The sequence below is a fragment of the Hirundo rustica genome, chromosome Z (assembly GCF_015227805.2).
Source record: "Hirundo rustica isolate bHirRus1 chromosome Z, bHirRus1.pri.v3, whole genome shotgun sequence".
In the NCBI taxonomy this organism is placed as follows: domain Eukaryota; kingdom Metazoa; phylum Chordata; class Aves; order Passeriformes; family Hirundinidae; genus Hirundo; species Hirundo rustica.
In genome coordinates, this window is record NC_053488.1 from 82,464,079 (window position 1) to 82,484,289 (window position 20,211).

The following is a 20,211-nucleotide window of genomic DNA, read 5'->3' on the forward strand; positions in this document are numbered from 1 at the left end:
GGGCGCTGTGGCGCGAGCCGGGCCGCGTCTCCCTCAGGCGGCGATGGCGGGCGGGCCGGATGGTGAAATGGGCTGAGCAGGAACCTCCGAGCAGCAGGTGGGACAGCAGGGATGAGCAGACTCCGGAGCAGCAAACACGGCCGGGAGAGGCTCCCTGGGGGGAAGGGGGAGGGATTCCTGGGTTTCCCCTGAGTGGAAGGTGGGGGGTCATTTTTTTCACTGAGGTCGGGCGTTAATGAGGTCCCAGTGCAACAGCTGCTCTTGCAAGCAGAGCTCCACTCACGGTAGGGGAAGGCAGCAGGAGACAGAGCCCCACAGTAGTGGTGAATTCTCCCCACAGCGACCAGAGCCTGCCTTCCCTCCCATGTCCAGCGTGAGAGAGCGAGGGGAGCTGAGCCCAGTTCCCAACCCCCTGCCAAAATCTCACAGCATCTCTGCCCTTCCAAAAGAGAAAACCCTCCACCCCCAGGTAAGAAAGTAGCCAGCTGCACCATCCCCCACCTTGGCCATTTCTTTCATCTCTTAAGTACCAGTCTTAGTCTCTCTTAGCAACAACTGGGACAAAATTCTATGAGAGAAATAAACGGAAAAAATCCTAAACCTACAAGACCTCAGGAAAACGTTTGGAAATTCCAGCCATAGCACCATTCCTGGTGGGTAATGCTGAAAGGAGATGTTTTACCAGTCTCCAAGTTTCATCTCAGCATCTTCCACCAATTATACAGAAAGAACTTAGTGACTACATAGAAAACATCTTGCAAAGTCAGCAGGTGATCTCCAGAAGATCTTCTGTGGCTTCTGAGTGTGATAGAAAGGTAGGAAATCTAAGAAAAGCTTGCTCCAATTGTTTTCTTGACAGAAGCGTTCACATTTCTTTGAAATTTGGGAACTAGTATTGAGGAATTGCATCTTTTTGTTTATTGTGTGTTTCACAATAAATAATCCCTTTTATTTTTTAGTTTAGAGAGTTAAACAAGGCCCTTCACCAATATCAGACAATGTCATGTAGCAGCACTAGTTGGCCAGTTTTGTCAAAATTGACCAACCTCCTTATGTGTACGTTAGCCTCACAAGAGAAGGAAGGGCAACTCTGTGAGTGAATACACTTGCCTATTGGTTTCACTAGTGCCTGGCCCATTCAGATTGTGTTAAAGGTGAAGGTCTTTCACCGGCATTTGAAGAACGGGACAAGACTTCTCCACTTAGTCTTCAGTAAATGCCTGGATCCCACAGGCTCTGACAAGTTTCAAGTACATTTTCCAGTCTTAGTTTGGAAATCACAGTTGTTTTACAGCCGTTCTGTGGGCTTTCTCTAAATCTGTCCATTACCTTAAAATCAACAAAGATGGGAGTATGCTCCCTTGAAGATAAAACATCTCAGAAGGAGCCAAACTCTTAATGGAGCTGTGCAGTGGGAACATGACAGACAGGGGCATGAACTGACACAGGAGAGGCTATGCAGGATCCGAAGTTGTGCAGTCTCTGACTGTGGTGATTTCAAGACCCACCTAGATGAACCCCTGAGCTGCATGGCCTGGCTCCATAGCTGGACCTGTTTTGAGGGGTCTTTGAAACTTCCTTCCAACCCAGGCCATACCACTATCTTGCTGCTCATCCACTTTATTCATTCCAGTTGTTATGATGCATTTAAGGAAAACCTTTGTGTGGCTACAGTGAAAAGTGTGGTTAGCGTGGAAGAGCAGCACTGGTTCACCCAGTGTATAAGATGAGATGGAGAGCTGTTCGGCATGCAGCACCAAGGAGTCTGAGAAACTTGCTCAGTGCAGAGGCTGGGTTTTCAAAAGAATGCCACAGTTTTGGGTTGCCACTTTTTTTTTTTTTTAGTGTGGCGTTGAACAAAACAACCTACACCAGTGTCTGAATGATGACAAAAATAAATTGTGGAGCTAAGCCACTTCCAGACAAAAGGGACTGATTCAGAATTTCTCTCTGCTCATATGAGTAGTGGCTGCTTAAATTTTTTTTGCAGCAGAATTTTGCAAACGAACACCCCAAAACCTGAAAGGAGAGAAATCCTGCATTAAGAGAGTAGATTAACATGTAGGGACATGATTTCAGTTCTGCTCTTCTCACCCTGAAAATGGGATGAAATAAGGGCAACACTGGAGAGGCAAGGGTTTCTCCTGTAAAATCTCTTTCAGGCTCAGTGGTGACCTCAGGTCCGAGCCAGTCCAGATAAGTCAGGCACAAAGGGCTGAGGGAGAATGAGGTCCTGGAGGTGATGACTACATTCCTGGAATAGGAGCTATGGAGTGAAGCCAGGCATAAGAACTGCACTTGTCAGATGCTCCGTTAGGCTTGGAGTATTTCACTGGTTATTAGAACCTCTCTAAATAATTGAAACACAGGATTAAGTAACAAATTAAATTATATTACACAAGAAATTATCATCAGATTATGTACCTGATGAATGGCTTTCAGGCATTGTCAAACTTTGAGGCTTGGTAACAGTGGGATATTTTGTTGACTGCACAGCCCCAGTGTCTGTGTTTTTGTGCAAGTGGTTCTTCTCTGCTTCTTGTGACTGGTGACAAAATTTTGAAAATATAACTCCAAACACCTGTCTGGAGTAGCTTTTGGGGTGGAAGAGCTTTTGGGGTCAGGTAATACCGGTGGTGGGTTCCCTGCTGGTTGCCTGATGCTGTTTGCTTGTGGTGATGCTTCAGTGCATGTGTGGTGCCCAGGTGTCTTCTGCAGTTTTAGCAGCAGAATAGTGATTATTACAACACCAGTGTGCCTGGCTGAACTTGTCTTTCCAAGAGAAAATGTTTTGATAAAAACTGAAATGTTTCATCAAAACCTGTCATCTTTGATGATTTTTCTGTATAGAGGGTTTGTCACTGAAGCCTATCATGATAGTGGGGTGTCCAGCAGCAACAGGCTCTGTGTGTCATCAGACAGAGTCTCCTTACTTGGAGCCAGCACCCAATATAGGTACCCTGACTTGTCATCTTGTCTCTGTTTTGCTTAATTTTTTATACCAATACGCAGACAATTTCTGGTGTTTGTAGGTGTATTTCTGAAGGTCAGGAGCCCATTTCCCTGCCCCATGGGCAGATAGGGCAGACAGAATGTGTGTCCCTGAGGTGGGGAATGCTGTCCTCCCCAGTCTTCAGCACCTTGTCTTGGAGCCTTCACACTCTGAACCTGTTGCTGGTCAGATTTGGTTGTCATTGGGCGTCAGATAATTAGTAAAGGGGAAAAACAGTTCAAGATTTACCCCACTATGTGAGTGGGGTTCTGTGCCTATTTATCGTTGATGAATGTCACATCAAAGCAAGCACTGCATCAATCCCCTGATGTTCCCTTGCCCAGGGCCTCCATTTGCATGAGGCATACGTGCAGCATGCATGAAGGGCAAGGAGCATCTCCCTCACCCCACATTCCCAGCAGCCATCCTGAGACATTTTGTTTTCAGGACAAAACACTCTGGTTAAGATATCCAAGTCAGTCACTTTGCCTGCTGTCAGTGCACAGAGTTTGTTCAGTTCCTGCTGCTTTTCTAATCCCACCCTCCAAGGACATGTAATCAGAAAGTGCTGCATAATGCTTCTGGAAACAACATTTGCACTTAATAGAATCACAGAATTGTTAAGGTTGGAAAAGACTTTTAGGATCAAATCCAACTGTCAGTTCAGCACCACCACCATATTCATCATTAAACCATGTCCTCACCTATATCCATTTGTTTTTTGAACACTTCCAGAGATGGTGACTCCACCACTTTCCTGGCAGCCTGTTCCAGTGATGTAGAAACCTTTCTGTAGGGTTTGTGGGGTTTTTTTGGGTTTTTTTTGGCTTTTTTTTTTTTTTTCCCTATATTTCCTACCTCCCCAGGCACATAACTATACAATCATTTAGATTAGAAAAGGCCTTTAAGATTTCTGGCTTTCCCACAAACATGCTGTAATAAAAACTGGCCTGCAATATTGTGACCTTTACCGTTCTGATTCAGATGCAGGTGAAGAAGTGAAAGAAAAGCTTTGTAAAATGATGGGGGTTTTGTTTAAAGTGGTTTTTTTTTAGTTTGTCTTTGCCTTTTTTCTTTTAAATAAGATCAGTTCCATATTAGGGATTTGATGGGGAATTCAGCATTGCAGGGAAAGTTTCCACCCCAAAAATAGAAGGCAGAAGGCTCCTGACCTCCACAGGATTACCAGATTCCAAGGAGCACCAACAGGAAAAGCAAAAATCTTTTGGAAAATGAAGAATGTGTGTCACTTGGTGTTTAGCTTTAAGATACAGGAGTTCATGGGTTGACATGGATTTGTTCAGCTTGGACTTTGCAACATGCCACAAAACAATAGCAAACTCTGTGTCTTTCTCTTTTGGTTTTCCCCTGCATAAAGTTTTGATGTCCTTGAAAATGCAGTGACTACAGGGACTTTGGCTACCCATGAGGCTTGGACCCTGGTAATCTGCCACTTTGTCAATCATGCCTCTTTGAGACCAATTTATTGTACACAATGCTTAATATGATACAAAAAATGCTATGACAGGACTCTCAGATGGCATTTGTGAAACACCTTTGGGTAGTTCATGTGAAAGCAATGCATAAATAACAACTGTTCTTGTTTGCACAAGACTTCTCAAATGTCAGGAGCCATTGGCAGAATGGATTGAATATCTGGCAATACTGTTGCCAGTGTCACACATCCTCAGTGTGCGTTCACATTTCTGATTTATAGTTCTCCATAAGGAAGTACTGGACTGTGCTGAGGGTTGTTTTTTCTTCTCTGCACAGTCATGCTTACTGCTTCAATGGAAGCAGAGGAGCCACCATGATGGAGGATTGTTTCTTTTCCCTCTTCCTCTGGCTGAAATTGCTAGTGTTGGGAGGAATAGTGTCCAATTCCTGTCCTGAGAAACAGCATATTTTAACAATATCTTGTAGCAATTGGCGGTATTTTTTTTAGCATTGCACATAGGATGGTGGAGGCTGCTGAGAGAAGTCAGTTGGTTCTGGGGTGAGAGCAGGTGCTGGGGAGAGGGCAGGAAAGGGGAGAAGAAGAGAAATGCCCCATGTAAGTCTTGTGGTGAAAGTGAGAGCGGGCTGCCCTGGGAGGCGGAGGAAGGCTGGTGAGAGGAGGACTGGAGAGAAGAAATTGGAGGGAGCTGGGGCAGATGCAGGCAGTGGTGTTGCAACACTGGAATTGGGAGCAGGCTCCTACAAAATCTGTTTTGGAGTTTCTGCTTTTCTCAGTAAACTGAACTGGGAGGCTCTGGGCATGGAGACAGAAAGGAAGAGCCTCTGCAAGATTGGGCAGTGCTGATGGGAGTGGGTGGAGGCTCAGGTGAGTCATCCTATCATTTTGTGTCCTGCAGGGGACACAGCAATGTTTGTATTATATGGAGAGATGCTAGAGCTGTTGAGGACAAATATGTGATGTTGAAACTAGCAAATCCTGGTGGAAACAGAGGTTGGCTTTGTCACTGTGGTGGTGTTGATGTTTCTGTTCATCCAGGCGCTCATTAGCAGCCAGGTGAGGCTGGAAATCTGGAAAGCCACTTCAGCTCATTGTGTACATTTACCTCTCTTGGGCTGGCCCTACATGGTTTTTGGTAGAGGTTTTTGGAAACCACAGGAAGTTTATGGCTCTTGAGAACATAGTTTAGTGGCAGCCTTGGGAGTGTTAACTGTTGGACTCAATGATCTTAGAGGGCTTTTCATCCTCAATGACCCATGATTCTGAGAGAGGCCACTGGCCATTGGCCACTGGCCATTTCTGCCCCTGCTGGGCATTGGAGACTGTGATGGCCTATGAAGGGCTTGCTTGGAAAACACCCATCTGAGCATCTGCAGGTCTCTGCTCTCTTCCCTTCAGACCCTCCCAGAGATCCAAGGACAACAGGCATGAGGGATTGCCCAGCAGGGATTTGGCAGGCTGACAGGTCCATTGAGCCAGGCACTGCACACAGTACTCCGGCATTGCTTTTGTTCAACCTGCTACCTCTGACTAAGAAACAATGTTAAAAACATTTCCAGCAGCCAGCATGGGCAGTGTTCTGTGCTGCTGCTTCATGAGGTTTTGCTGCTCACTATGAGGAGCCTCACTGGCACGTGCATGTGCGTGACTGTGTGCACGGGTGTGATTTACTGGCCTGTGCAATTCCACATGTCTTTAAAATTATAGTGCCCGTTTCCTGCTGAAATAATTTCTACATGGAGAGGCTCCTATTACAGCAAGAGGAGCATGGACGTCATGATTTATTATTATTTATGGTCCCAGGGTCTTGTTTATGCACGATGGGTTAGGTGCTCAGGATAGAAATGCCATTATGCAAATGACATTGAATGTCCTTACTGAGCCTAAATAATTTTTGTGTTGGACGATTAAACCTCATCTGTTATTGATATGGGCTGCAGTCGGGCTATTAAAGAGTCCCAACAGTACTTACTCCCAGTAATGGGAAAATTGAGAGGAAGAGGCTAAACAATTGCCTCAAGTGTGCCGTGATTGTCTGGTAGGAGTGGAACATAACAAACCCCCTGAATGGAAATCGTGTTTACTACTTAGGGATAAATAAAAAGAGAGAACACGCAATAAATTGTGCTTTGTGATCTGAATTGGCGCACCAGAGAATTTGCGTACTTTCAATTTACTTTTTTTTTTTTTTTTTTTTTTTTTTTTTTTTTTTTTTTTTTTTTTTTTTTTTCCCAGGGGTGGAGGGGGCAGTGTGATTGGGATGTAGATACCACAAGCAGCCGGGAAGGATTCCTGCAGCGTGTGCCCCTGGCCGAGTGGCTGGGGAGAGCTGTCCTCCTCGGAGCTGCGCCGTCCGCTTTGACACAGCTGTGCAGTCACATTTTGATCAGTGTTGATAGCTTATGAATTCCAAAATTGACAAAATTTACAGAAAAATGAGGATAATCCATCTTCCTTAGCAGCCTGTCAGGAGCTGGCTATACTTCATAATCTTCAATTACAGATGCTATTTTCAGACATTTACATGCAGATATTAGAACAAAATGAAAATGAGAAACAAAGAGTGAATGGAAATGCAGCTATTTATATGTATAAAAGAAAAACAACAGGTAAATTCTAGGCATTTAGATTGGATTTAGGTGTCCCTTTGGAAAATCTGAGAAGAGCTGCACCCACTTATGAATTGCACTGTGGAAATGTAAAATGTAGTATATCATTTCCCATATGCAGATAATGTGAAGATTGGGTCAAAAACAGGTCAGTTATTTTGAAGTATGAGGGTGAATATGTTCATGGCAGGGTGCATGAGCTAATTCTCACTGCCTTCAAAGGAATGTCTGGGGATGTGTACAATCCTAATTGGATTTGGGCTAAAATGAAGCACAGCTGTTATCTTTTTATAAACATATATGTATTGTGAAAGGGAGGTTCAGAAACACTCAGTTTAAACTGAGGGGAAAAGGTTGTACCACTGAAATCAAACTTCCACATTCTGTGAGACAGCAATGAGCCCAAAGTGGCTGAAAACAAAGAGCAACAAGGGTTTGCCCCCAATTAGGTGTGTATTTACACATTTGCTCAAAAGTAGGATTGGTTTTGGTGTCAGCAGTGGCCAGTGCAGGGAATATAATGTAAATTATTAAATGGGGTGGTGGCTGGCAGGCAGCAGTGGTGAGACTTTGAGGTATAGGTTTCTGGACGCCTTTCCCACCCATATCATGGGTGGCTGAGGAGGAGGGCATTAGGCTGGATTTTCCATTCCCATGAAATTCCAGACAGCAATGGTGACTGTGCAGCTGCAAGTGGTGCTGGGTTTGTGAAAGTCTGGGGAGATTAATTAGAGCTGCTTTGGATTAAACTCTTCGAACTATGTCTAATGTTACAAATTTTTTCCGTTTGTCAGGCTGTGGTGCGGGTTTCTGTGGACAACCTGCCTGGTGTGTGCCACTTTTGCTGCTATTTATTAATTAATTTTAAAATATTAAGATGCGATAACTTGGATATATTTGGTGTGAGGTCTGGCTTGCTGCTGCCATCAGGGGTGAGCAGTGGGTGTGGTTGATATGATCTGTGGGACAACACTGTGCCTTTCAGGGACCTCAATGTTTTTTTTGGCAATGAAGCTCTTGATGCACCATCTCTTTCAGGAAGAAAGGCAGAGCACATAGTCAGTGAGGAGGCAGACTAAGCTCTGAAGCCCCAAGCTGCCACCTTGCTGGTCTGAGCTCCTGTTGAGCTGCTGCTGTTGCTGCTGCTGCATCCTGAGCAGCATCATGGGCCTGGGGGCAGCTGTGCCACTGGCAGAAGAACACAGAAGGGCTGTTTCATGCCTGCCTTGTGTTCTGATTTGGAAAATATAGTAGATGCAAAAAGCAACATGTGCAAGTCCCAGTGGACCCCAGCTGGTTCATTATAATGGCTATTTGCCCTGTGCAGCAGACAGCTCTTGTCTGTCTTTGCTTGGGGCAGTCTCTTCAGCAGCATTGTGAGTTCTGTGCTCCACAAAAGGGATGGGGTGGAAAGGAGATACATTTGTCTCACATCTCATAGGTCGCAGCACTGTTGCAGGGCTCATTTCAGCCTGTGCTAGAATCTCCCTGAGATTCCCATACTGGCAAAAGAACCAAGCTGTTAAAGAGCACGGAGTTGTTCCCTACTGTGTATTCGTCTTTACCTCACACTTCAGGATAAAATCCCATGTAAATCTCAAAGAGACAATTTCTGTACACATAGGGTGGGTTGACTTTTCACTCAGGTGTTTTACACTCAGGCATCTTTACCAGAAAAAGTGCAGGGTGAAGCTGGTTGAGGTCTGCCTCTGCTTTGCTGTAGTGCAGCAGGTTTGAAAACAGTTATGAAACTCTCCTGCACCCTTTTTCTTTCCATTTGCCTATCACATCCACCACTCCGAGTGAATTAATAGCTAGAAATGAACTAATTTTGTAGTGGAGGTGGATTCAAAGCTTTACTTAAAGCAGAAACCTTCCTGTTTGCACTTTGCAGAGAATTGTAATGGAGAGGGACTGTGCAGACCCTGCTGCCACAAGAGAAGTTGTGCTGCTGCTAATAGACTCACAGAGATTACTCTTCACCACTTCAGCCACTCCCCTCAGCTGCCTCTGCCAGAACCAAACCAGAGCAGAGTAGGATAGAGCAGGGGAACACATGAGATCTGGTTTAGACCCCTCCTTTCAGTTTGTCCTTCTCAGTCTCTCTTTTATATATTCCTCGTTTCACATGTCTGTGTTTTCTCTCCTCCATGCTATGGCAGTGGTGCTCCATGCTGATGAGACAGTGCGTGGTACAACCGCAGGCAGTCATTTTTCAGGTAATTTCTAGGGTAATGAACACCCGTCTCTTGCTTTTTCACCTACCAAGCAGAAGGTCAGGCTTCCTGCTGCGCGAGGAGGGACCCCTGGCCATGATGGTCATTCCGGGCTGTTTCTCACCAGCAGCAGTGCCAGCTCACCAGTGCAGGAGCCAAGTCTGAGATCCCTTCTGCTGCTCCCACCCCAATCAGCTGGAGAAGTTCTTGGGAAGGGTTGGCAGGAGGCTTCAGCAGGAGGGTCTCAGTGGGGCCATGGGGTGAGGGGCTGCTCCATGAGTATTGCCTTCCCCTGGGGTTTCCTTTCCTCCCTGGATGGAGTGCCTGAAAGGAGGAGATCTGCCTAGGGGGAATGGGAAAAGGGGACACCACTGTACCCCTCGTGAGTTGTTCAACACCCAACACTGTGAGCCCACTGTGTCAGAGAGGTTTTTGCTTTTTCAGGGGGTTCTAGAGTATCCTTGCCCCTTCATGGGGGTGAGGAGAGCTGCAGACAGTACCCATGATCTGGTTTTAGGATGAATGCTCTTCTGCTCTTCACCCCCGATGCCCCACTCCTTGGGGGCCAGAAGATGCCTCTGCTTACCATCACCTCTCTGCAGCACCTTGCTGTTGGCAGCACTATGTTTCCTTTTCTGCCCACAGCCAAGTGCTGGTCACTGTCACTGTGCCAGCCCAGTGCTGGCCCTGGCTCCACTGCTTTGCAGTGTAAACTATAACTGCAGAGGTGGATGCAATGTGAGAGGGTTGCTCATCCACTGGGACTACATGATGCGAGGGGAGTCAGCAATCAGAAGGGCTGCTCCTCAGCCTGCACTTGCTCTGTCTTGGTGCTGGAAACAGTGGTCAGTGCTTGCTCCGTGTGGCTGCTAGTGTTCAGGTGATGGTGGTTCCAAGGAGGGATCTGGGCACAGCAAAGTAGCTGGAAAATCCCTTAAAATCCTGCTATCCTTACCTCTGGGAAAAGTTGCTGGGCCATTGCAAAAGACATGCAGCTCCTGTCTGCAAGAAGTTATTGGGGCCAAAAGCAGGGAAAGACCCCAGATCTCCATTTTCCACATCTTCAACTCATTCCTACCATAGTGCTGCTTAGCTATGAGCTCTCTATCCACTCTGTGCTGAGCAACCGTAATGCTTCCAGTCCCTCCAGGCTGCAGGTGTCATTCCATGGTTTGGGACTGTGGCACTGCATGTTGTGCCAACTCACTATGGTGCAGTGACGTGGAAGAGCACAGGCTACCTCTGTTGTGACCCTTGCCAGGTTATGCTACGTTCTGGTTGCTGCTTTCTTGACACTAGAACAGGTCAGTTTCTCCAAGCTCAGAGGGCTACTCATGACTCATTGGCATGGTGCTTCCAGGTCATTACAGTTAACATTACATTACTTACAGTTAACATTACATTACTTAGCTCTGGTCCTGTTTTTCCCAGGGTCAGTTCCTTGGCCTCCTGAAGGGGAGCAAGCTATGGAGATACACATTCCCATGTCTGAGAATTGCAGTTGAGGGCTCAGGCTGGTTGCTGTTGGGTTTGTAGTCTGAGATGTATACCTCCTTCCTCAGTCCCCACTTGTGACACAGCCTGTGGCAGGGGTCCCATTCCAGCTGGATGCTTCCTCCCAAATTACAGGTGTGGAGCTCTCACTTTGTAATTGGGAAGCCACATTAACTCTCTGTGTGTTGGGGGTGGTGGATCAGCACCCCATGGGAGGATCCAAAGAGATTTTCTCGTCTTGATATGATGTGGTTATGGCTTTCATAGAGCAACGTGGGTGGAATGAGGCATTCTTCCCCAGGTATTTGTGTGTGCTTTTCTAGAGATACCAGAAATACCACACAGTAGCACACAAAGACAGGTTTCTCCTCTGCTGTGCTGCCAGCTCATCCATGATTGTACATCACCAGCTACGTGGGATGTCTCTGCAGGGGTTTTTTTGGGTATTTTTTTTGTCTGATGTTTTGTCACATTAGGGTTTTGGGGAAAGAAAAAATCTAGCAGTGCCTCCATATGTACATGTGCTCTGCATAGGGGAAAGTTGGGGTTGGAGACTCATGAAAATATGATGTGGGAATGGAATGGAATGGAATGGAATGGAATGGAATGGAATGGAATGGAATGGAATGGAATGGAATGGTGTGGGAAGGCTGAGAAATGCATTGTGGTATAATGCCAAATGAGAAGAAGGAGTTTTGATTACACTTCTAGGAAGGAGGAACGCTGGGACCATCATTGGCATCCTCCGCAGAGGCGGGAGGCTCCCAGGGCTGTCCTCTCCCAGGAGCAGGAGTGGGGATGAGTCAGAGGTGTGGGTGTCTTTGGGGCAGTGGTGGTAGACCAAAAGGCCTCGGTGCATGACAGCAAGGCAAAAATGAGGACACAAGAGGGTGTTGGAAGAGGCATGAGCTGAAAGAACTTAGGAACAGTACAACTTTAATGCAAAGGTTATGTAGGATCCTAGGAGACAAGTCTGATGCATGGGTGTAGGACAAGGGTGGCCAGCAGCTTGTCCCTGGTAAAATGTATTTTGCATGCTCATCCGCAAGAGGTTTGTATGGGGGATCCTTCAAGGTGACAGGCTGTACTCCTGCCTCATGCTAGTGGTGTCTGCAGAAAAAATATGTTTATTACATAGAACTGTTAATACAGGATTGTCCATGTAAATTAGCTTCTGTTTGAGTGAGACCTGAGCTACCGAGACACCAGCACATGTTCCTGGCCGAAGTACTGGGTTACTGGCAAGCACCAGATTATGTGCTGGGTTCTCAGAGAAACTTGCAGGAAGGAGAAGGATGTATTCACTCAGATCAGCTTTTGTTTCCTTAAAAAAAACCAAACCAAACCAAAACAAGCTAACTTATTTTGATGTCGCATCCATGGAACTCTTCAAGGCCTGGTTGGATGGGGCCTTGAACAACCTGGTCTAGTGGAAGGTGTCCCTGCCTGTGGTAGAGGGTAGGATAAGTTGGTCTTAAGGGTAGCTTTCAAGCCATGGGATTCTGTGTTTTTAGCTGAGTTTTGTTTTGGTTGCTGCAAAAAACCTCCATGGATTCATCTGCCTTTCTTCATATCTGCACAGCTTCTGCATTGACTTAATCTTCAGGAATTCATTAGGGGTTGGCATCACAGTGGCTGCTCTTCAGTTTACCTGCTCCCATTGCTGTTCTTTATTTGAAGTCAATCTCCAGTTGATATGGGCATGACTGCCATCTCACAAATAAGGGATTAAAACTCAAAGGGCAGATAGCAGGGAATAGAGAACTTTGAAAGAAAACTTCCCAGATTTGTGGGAATGATCCTGAAATCATTGAAAGAAATCATTGAAAAAGGGCAAATGAAGATAAGGTTTGCACCATGTACATATACATCCTTTAGATGCGTGCATTGGCCTCATCAGCTATAGAATACTATAGCTACAGAGACTTAAACAGGGTTATAGGACACAAATACTCTGATTTCAGAGGATCTGTACTTGCTTACCATAGCCTCTTTCAGGCAATGAGATTAAGAAATTATTTGGAAATGTCTTTACCACCATCAAGTGATTTATTTTTAAATAACTTGGATTTAGAAACAGTTAGGTACAAATACAACCATTAAGCAAACTCTTATATATACATACATGTGAGATGAGGAGGAAATGCAACATTGCCAAGAAAAGAGAAAATCTGTTCCCACATTCTCGTTAGTGTGTGTCCCCTCGAGTGCCAACACTAAAATGTGGAGAGTATGGAGGTTAAGAGGCATGAACATTTTTCCCTAAAAAGAGAGTAGCTTGCACTTGGCAGATAATCTACAATTTTTCCTCTTTCAGGAAAGCCTTGCTACATAATAATGATTTTGGCTTTGGTTTTAGAAAGAAAACCTGTTTTGGTGTTCTTTGTGAACACTGGTAATAAGCACGGACCCACTTATTGAACAGTTTGAATGTTGAAAAGCCCAGTGTCGTTGGTCATTGCCTTTAACACTGGCTGAACAAAGGATTTTTGAGTTCTGTGTTACAACTACTTTCTGTTGGCACATGCAAAAAAAAAACCAAAAACCCAAAGCTCTTGATTAGTAAATTTATTGTCACTAAAATGTCTTTTGTTTCTTTTTCCAGGCAACTGAATACTCAGCCATGGCCTCACTAGCTGGTGGATTGGATGACATGAAAGCCAATATAACCAGTCCTACTTCTGCAGATTTGGGAGCGAGTGTTCCTGGGCCTCAGTCCTATCCTATTGTCACAGGTAAATGATTTTCAAACACTGATAAGTAGCGTGAATTGTCTGTGCCTCCATGTTGCATGATGAGGACTTCTGTGGAATAATTGTGTCAGATGCGGAGTAATTTGCTCAAAAAGTCTGTTTTTGAATGTGATTTCATAGGAGCTCTTGTTCAAAGTCAGATGCATGGCTTGTGTAAATAGTCTGTGTTTGATTGTAGCTGACAGATGGAGCATTCGTCCCTCTTTTTCAGGAAAGGATGTGCCCCTCCAATCCAAAAGTACATTTTGAATACCACTGCATCACTTAAAAGCAGAGTGGTTGCCTCTGCTTTTGGGCTTTGGTGCTCATTTTTCATAAGTGCACCTGGTATGTTTGACTGGATGGAGTTTTTATGGTAGTTCAAACTAGCCTGAATTTTGGAAGCTCATTTTGTACCATTTCTGAATTGTAACCTCTGAACTAAAGTTGAGCATTTAAATGAAAAGCAATGGCTGTTTGTTCAAGGAATGCCAAATCATCTGTATTTATTCAGCAAGTGTTGAGCAAGAGTTAAGGAGCAGCTAGAGTCTGATAAATGCTTTGGTCACCTATTTATTTGGGACTGACGCCATTGCTTGCAAGGAAATCTGCCAAATGGTAAGCAGATTATTAAATTGTGTCCCAAATTAGTTGTCCAAATTAGAAAAAAAAGGAGGGCTTTTAAAATTTAAGGCTCTGTGCTTCATATGAATGTTAGCACTGTGTGTTACTGCTTTGTCTAATTGGTGCAAATTTAATTGGATTTTCTCTGTTTTGACAAATGTTGGATGTAACGCTTTATTTGGTACCTACAGTGGAAGATTACACTGGTTTTTGTAAAGTATTACTGTGTCTTTAAAGCCTTACAATCTCATCTAGCAGAGAAGTTTTGAAAACAAGTGTTGTCACAAAGTTGTTTTAACTCACTATATCATCAGTCTTCAGCTTTTCTTGACAAAGGTTAGGAGGATTCAGAAGAGATTAGAGTGTTAAAGAAATACACGTGTACCTTGAAGTGGGAGGGGAGAGACTTCTTTTAATATCTGTCTGGTTCTGAATAGGCGGTTTGAGTGTTGGACTCATAGGTAAGAAAGGTGTCTAGGGGTGGATATATGGACAGAAAGAGGGACTTCTGGAGGTGTGTGGCTTGTAAGAAGTAAGGAGATAGAGCATTGATACAGACATATCTATGTCCATCAGGAGTCTGTGCTGGAAACGGTGTTATCTAATAGCTTCATCAGTGACACAGACAGAGGGATCATGGGCACCCGCAGCCGATTTGTAGGTGACACCAGGCTGAGAGTGCAGTAAAACCCCTGAAAAACAGGGCCATCCAAGAGGGACTTGGAAAAGGCCTAGAAGTGTCCCATGAGAATCTCATGAGGTTTTAAAAGGCCAGATGCTGATGCTGCACCTGGGTTAGGGCTACTCCCACGATTGATCCAGGCAGGGGACAAACAGACTGAGAGCAGCCCTGGGGCAAGGACTTTTGTTGGTGCTGATGGGTGAGAACTGGCCCTGCCCTGGCTGTGTGTGTTGGGACCCAGAAACACCCCCGTGCTGGCCTGACCCCCCAGCGTGGGCAGCAGGGGAGGGGGGGTTCTGCCCCTCTGCCCTGCTCTGGTGAGACCCCACCTGCAGAGCTGCCCCAGCCCTGAGGTACCCAGCACAGGAAGGAGCTGGAGCTGCTGGAGCTGGGCCAGAGAAGGCATCCTTGTTGATCAGAGGGCTGGAACACCTCTGCTATGAGGAAAGGCTGAATGATTTGAGATTTTTCAGGCTGGAGAAAAGAAGGCTTTGGGGTGACCTAACTGCAGCCTCTGCCATTTTCTAAGGGACTGCTCATCCAGGATTTACACCTGGCCAAAATTGAGTTCAGTCAAGAGCTGTTATGGCTGGTACATCAGCAGCGCTTCTTTTTTCACACTGGTTTCAGCACTCTCCAATGTCTCATATTACTAGTTCCTTCGAGTGTTGTGAGCTGATTGATCACAATTGTTAGAGAAAAACCTACTACAGAGGTGATGCTGCAGAGCTCAATATGGATTTCACAGAGGTTCTCCCTGTGATCTTATCTACACTTGAGCAAAAGTTCCAAATGTTTAAGTTGCTAGTTCTCCTCAAAAACATGGAGCAGGCTTTATGAACAGCAGGTTCTAGAAAAAAACCTGCCATTAGTCTTAAATGTGTCAGTGACAGCTACAATAGAACGCATTTTTCAAGACACTGGGTATTTATATCTTTAATTTGACGGTGCCGTAGAGTTTTCTATCAACAGCATTCATAAACCGTAGATTTACATGAGCATATCAAAGTCTTCTATAACCTATGCTTTTTGATACAGTTTTGGAGAAAGTTGTCTACCTGCTATGCTTTCATATTCTTTTTTAATAGCCTTGGGAATTGTTTTGTTCTGGTCACGCTCTGGAAGTGCACAGAAATCCCCTTGTGATCTGGGACCATATTGTATGCCTGAGTCATGCTCCCTACTCTGAGGCTTCCTGAGGAGCTGAAAGGGATTTGCAGGTTGTCAGGAGCAGGAAGGTTTCAGTAGCAAGCTATGCTTTGTAATGTGCAAGGCATGTCCATTACAATACACTTGGTGGTGCATTTCTCACTGTAGTTCTGGACAGATTTCACTATTTTCTCCCAAAATATAAATCATCTTTTCAGTCACGACTCTTTTCCCAGCCTGTTTCCTTGGTGGGACAGGGAATTTGGAAAAGGAGACACATTTATTGACCCTATTTCCCTTGTAAGCATAAGGTGCATATTGCCATGGCACTTTCATCTGTGGCAGGTATCTCTGAAAATTGGGAGCTGGGAAATGGTGCACAACAGTGGTTATGAGTGCAAGATCCAATAAATGTCTGCAAGCACACCACTTATTCTTCCTTCTCAGAGATTTTTTTTGTGGTCTTTGGTCTGACCAAAGTTGTGGTAAAATCCAGTGGTTTGTTTAGTGTTCTGTGGCTGGGATGGGTAGGGGTTGATAGGCGATCAATAAGGTAATAATCCCTGGGGGAAGATGAGCTTTGTATCAGCCCCACTTCAGTGGTAAAGCCCTTACTCAGGAGTGAAATCCTGCCAAAACCAGGTCCCAGTCCTTGGACCCCTCAGTTCAGAAGTGCCTAAGCCTCAAAGATCCATGATGGCATTTTCCACATGAGCTGCTCCTCACTGGAGGAGGAATGGCTAGTCTTACCTCTGGTCTTCTATTGAGATTCAGAAAGTTGCATTGCTTTTAATTTCTTAACCTTTTTTTGGGTGTTTCCATTCTTCCTTGTTCCATACAGGCTGTTCTGTGGGGTATGTGAACAAACTCAGAGAATGAAGCTGAAAGCTTTTTGGGGCAACATGTATTGGCATGCTAGGTAGTGTGTTTTCCACTGTAAAAGAGAGGGTTAATTGGATAAAAGCCCAGCAAATGTCCAAAGTCTGTGTTTGGTGGTGTTAATGCCTTGAGGTCGATCTCACTTCTGTGTTGACATTCCAGATTATAAACAATTGTGTAACAACTTGAGTGTCATGAGACCAAGAACTGCTTAAAACACTGTCAAATGAGTTATGGTATCCAGAGCAGCATTGGTTGGAAACATCTCTGCTACCAGGAGCTCTTCCAGTTGTGTCTGTGGAGCAGAGCTATGAACACATTTGCATGATGTTTCAGTACTGATTGTGGCTATTGGTAAGGCTGAAAAGTGGGTAAATAACTTGAAATATGAAAACCAGGAGTTTGAGGCAGGAATACTTATGTCCTTTTTATAGCTGTATCTGCTGTTCGAGCTTAATCATTTCTTATGAGAAGTTCTGGAGGTGCCTGGGCTATCACATGTGAAGAGAACTTAATCTATTTCATGTTGTTAGTCTTAAATCTGTAAGATTATAAAATAATTTAATGGAAATAAGTCTGAGAACAGAAGTATGATTACAGCTCTTCATTGCTCTTGTTATCAGGTTGTGGTGTGGGTGGCAAAGCAAAGATTTAAGATGGCAAAGGTCCTCTGTACAGTTGTTGGTAGAAAATGCAATATTCCTCTCTTTTAGGCAGCTGGCAGATCCAAACACATGGGATAGATCTTGAAAATTAAAGGATTCCTTAAAATTGGCATTCATGCTGGTACTCGCTGCTAAGGAGAAATGTAGTCAAAGCTCTCAGTAGTGCTTCATCCGCCACCTCTGTTGTGTTGTGAATCACCAGTGAAATCCCTGATTAGAGAACAACTTGCTTTCTTTGTATTGTTTTTATGCCACATTAAATAGTAAGTTTAAAAAAACCCTTCCGTCACTGCTTGCTGCCACATCCTGTAAGTGCTCTCTTGATTTACAAGCCAATGACATAGGCCCAGCACACTGCTGCTGTTGTCAGCAGTTTCCAAGCAGCCTGTGATTGTTACTAATTACCTCCAGATGTATTTTCCCTGCTTTGACTTTCTGATTTCAGCGTAGTTGGTGTCACTTTGAGTGGACAAAGCCATGTTAAACTGATATCTTTATGTGGCTCTCCAATACTGCACTGGAGGTGGACTGATGAACCTGCAGCAGCCTGGCTGTGTCCAGCAGCAGAGGCAATATGTTTACAGCCAGGAGTGGTTGTGAACCAGCCTCACCTCACCCAGGGACAGAGAGGCATCATTTACTGGACTGCGATGGGAACTCTATATCACTCCATTAAAAGAAGTGTCACAGAGAAAAGTTTTGTCAGTGGGCTTTTTGTCTAGCAAATGCTGGAGTAGGGGAGCTTGATCTTCATCCATGCTGGGACATCTCTATCAACCTTGGCTCACCTGCTCTTCCTCACATGCAGGGAAGAGACCAAGACTTTGTCAAGTATGGACAAGTTATGTCTTATCCTCTGCATTCAAACTTGCAGCTGCAGCTTGGAGTGTTATGTTCCTTGCTTCTTTTTGTGGTCAGCCTTGTAGACAATGGTTGTGGAGAGCAAATTCCATTGACATTGCTTCCCATTTTGTATGCACATCAAAAAGGTGAGGAAAAGAGAACAAGAGCAGGATCAGAGTAGTTTTATTATTTGGACAGAGGGAGAAGGAGAGACATTCTCAATGGCTGTCATCATAGTTACTTGCTCTGGTTTGCATTGCTGGACTCTGCCACCATACATAGGTGGTCTCAGATGTGAATCTGAACTGAATATTGAGCAGACTACTCCACCCCTGGGAAGATCAGCCTGACCTTTTCATTACTCTAGATGTATCCAACATCTTGGGTGTACAATATTGTGCCAGGTAGTTAGTTATTCATAGGTGGCACAGATCTGTGGCTAATGCAGGTAACAGGGATATGTTTAGCAATCCATATTCCTGGAATAATGTTCCATTTTTGTAGCTAGGGAACACAGTTGCTAAAATGGGATATAAGCAGGCCAAATAACAAGTCGTTTCTTGCTACTGTTCTGTGGTGACATGCAGTGCTCTGTTGGCCTCTAAATATGTTTTTCCTTAGGATGGCTCAGTCTCATCCTCTCCCTGAGTCTTCATGCTACTTTGTACCATCATGATGTAACTGTAATTTATGAGCCATTTATGTTTTGCCAGGTATTATTGAATGGAAGGTGTTATTGGTCACTTCTGAAGCTATGCATGAGATGGTGGAACTGCAATTGGACTGGACACTGTACCAAAATCAAATCATTTGCTGCCACTATGACTTCTGATGCTTTCAACATGAGGGAAGAAGTCACTACTCTAAAATCCCAGGCTGATCCCTTGCCAGGATTAAACACTGATATATTTCAGCACTTAGCCCAATGTAATCCAAAAGGACCTCTTTTTTTAACAAGAAAACAACTGACAATAGAATGCAGATCACTTCCAGAAGAGTGGTAACAGATCTTTCTCAGTCTGTGGATAAAAGATTCATCTGAGTAACCCTAAAAACCAGCCTTTGGCTGGAAGGGTCTCGGGAAACCCCCCTGACTCCACAGAGCTTAGGTATTGATTTTGGACTCAACACCTGTTTTTTTGCATAACCAAGTTAGCTGGGTGAACTACAGAATTACTTTCTAATTTCTGCTGCCCTATGTTTCTGTGGCTGGCTCTGTGCTTCCATGCTTCTGGGTAGGAGCTGTGTGTCATTGTTTCTTTGGTGGGGTTGTGCCCAGGGTGGCTCTAGGACAGCCTGCAGACTGTGTTACTGGGACCACTGGTACCTTCTGAGGGTCAGCCTGTACCAGGCTGGGCATGAAAATGGAGTAGGTGGGTAAGGAAGCTTTCTCACAATTTATTTTGCTTTTTGTACATGAGTTTAGAGATACCACAAAACATGGAAGGAAAATACAGATGTTTTGCTTTCCTTTGTTTAATTTTTGGGGGTGGATGTTTTGCATCTTTGTATCTTTTTCCTTTTTTTCAGTCAGAGAGTCATTTAGGCTGGGAAAGGTCTCCCAGATCACCAAGTCCAACCACTAATCCAGCTCTGCCAGGTCTATGATTGGCAATGTGTCCAAATGCCTACAGGTCATTTAAATTCCCCCAGGGACATCACTGCTGTGGACTGACTGTTTCAGTGCCTGAAAGCCTTTCAGTGCGGAAAATTTCCCTGATGTCCAATCTAAGCCTCCCCTGATCCAACCTGAGGCCATTTAGTCTTGTCCTGTTGCTTTCTAATGACCAGGAAAAGATACCAGCCTTCAAACTTTTTCCCTGGGATCCCTGACCTGACTGAATCTCTCTGATGAAGATTGTAAGGGTTG

The 20,211-nt window shown here is 44.7% G+C and overlaps 1 protein-coding gene across 1 annotated transcript in view; it reads left to right on the forward strand.

Moving 5' to 3' along the window:
* The window catches only part of PAX5 (paired box 5), a 115,774-nt gene that overhangs the window by 44,802 nt on the left and 50,761 nt on the right, over positions 1-20,211 (forward strand). The window contains exons 5-6 of the mRNA XM_040091040.1: positions 9,220-9,276; positions 13,373-13,502. Coding sequence (XP_039946974.1) covers positions 9,220-9,276; positions 13,373-13,502 — 187 coding nt within the window. The remainder of the gene's footprint in view (positions 1-9,219; positions 9,277-13,372; positions 13,503-20,211) is intronic.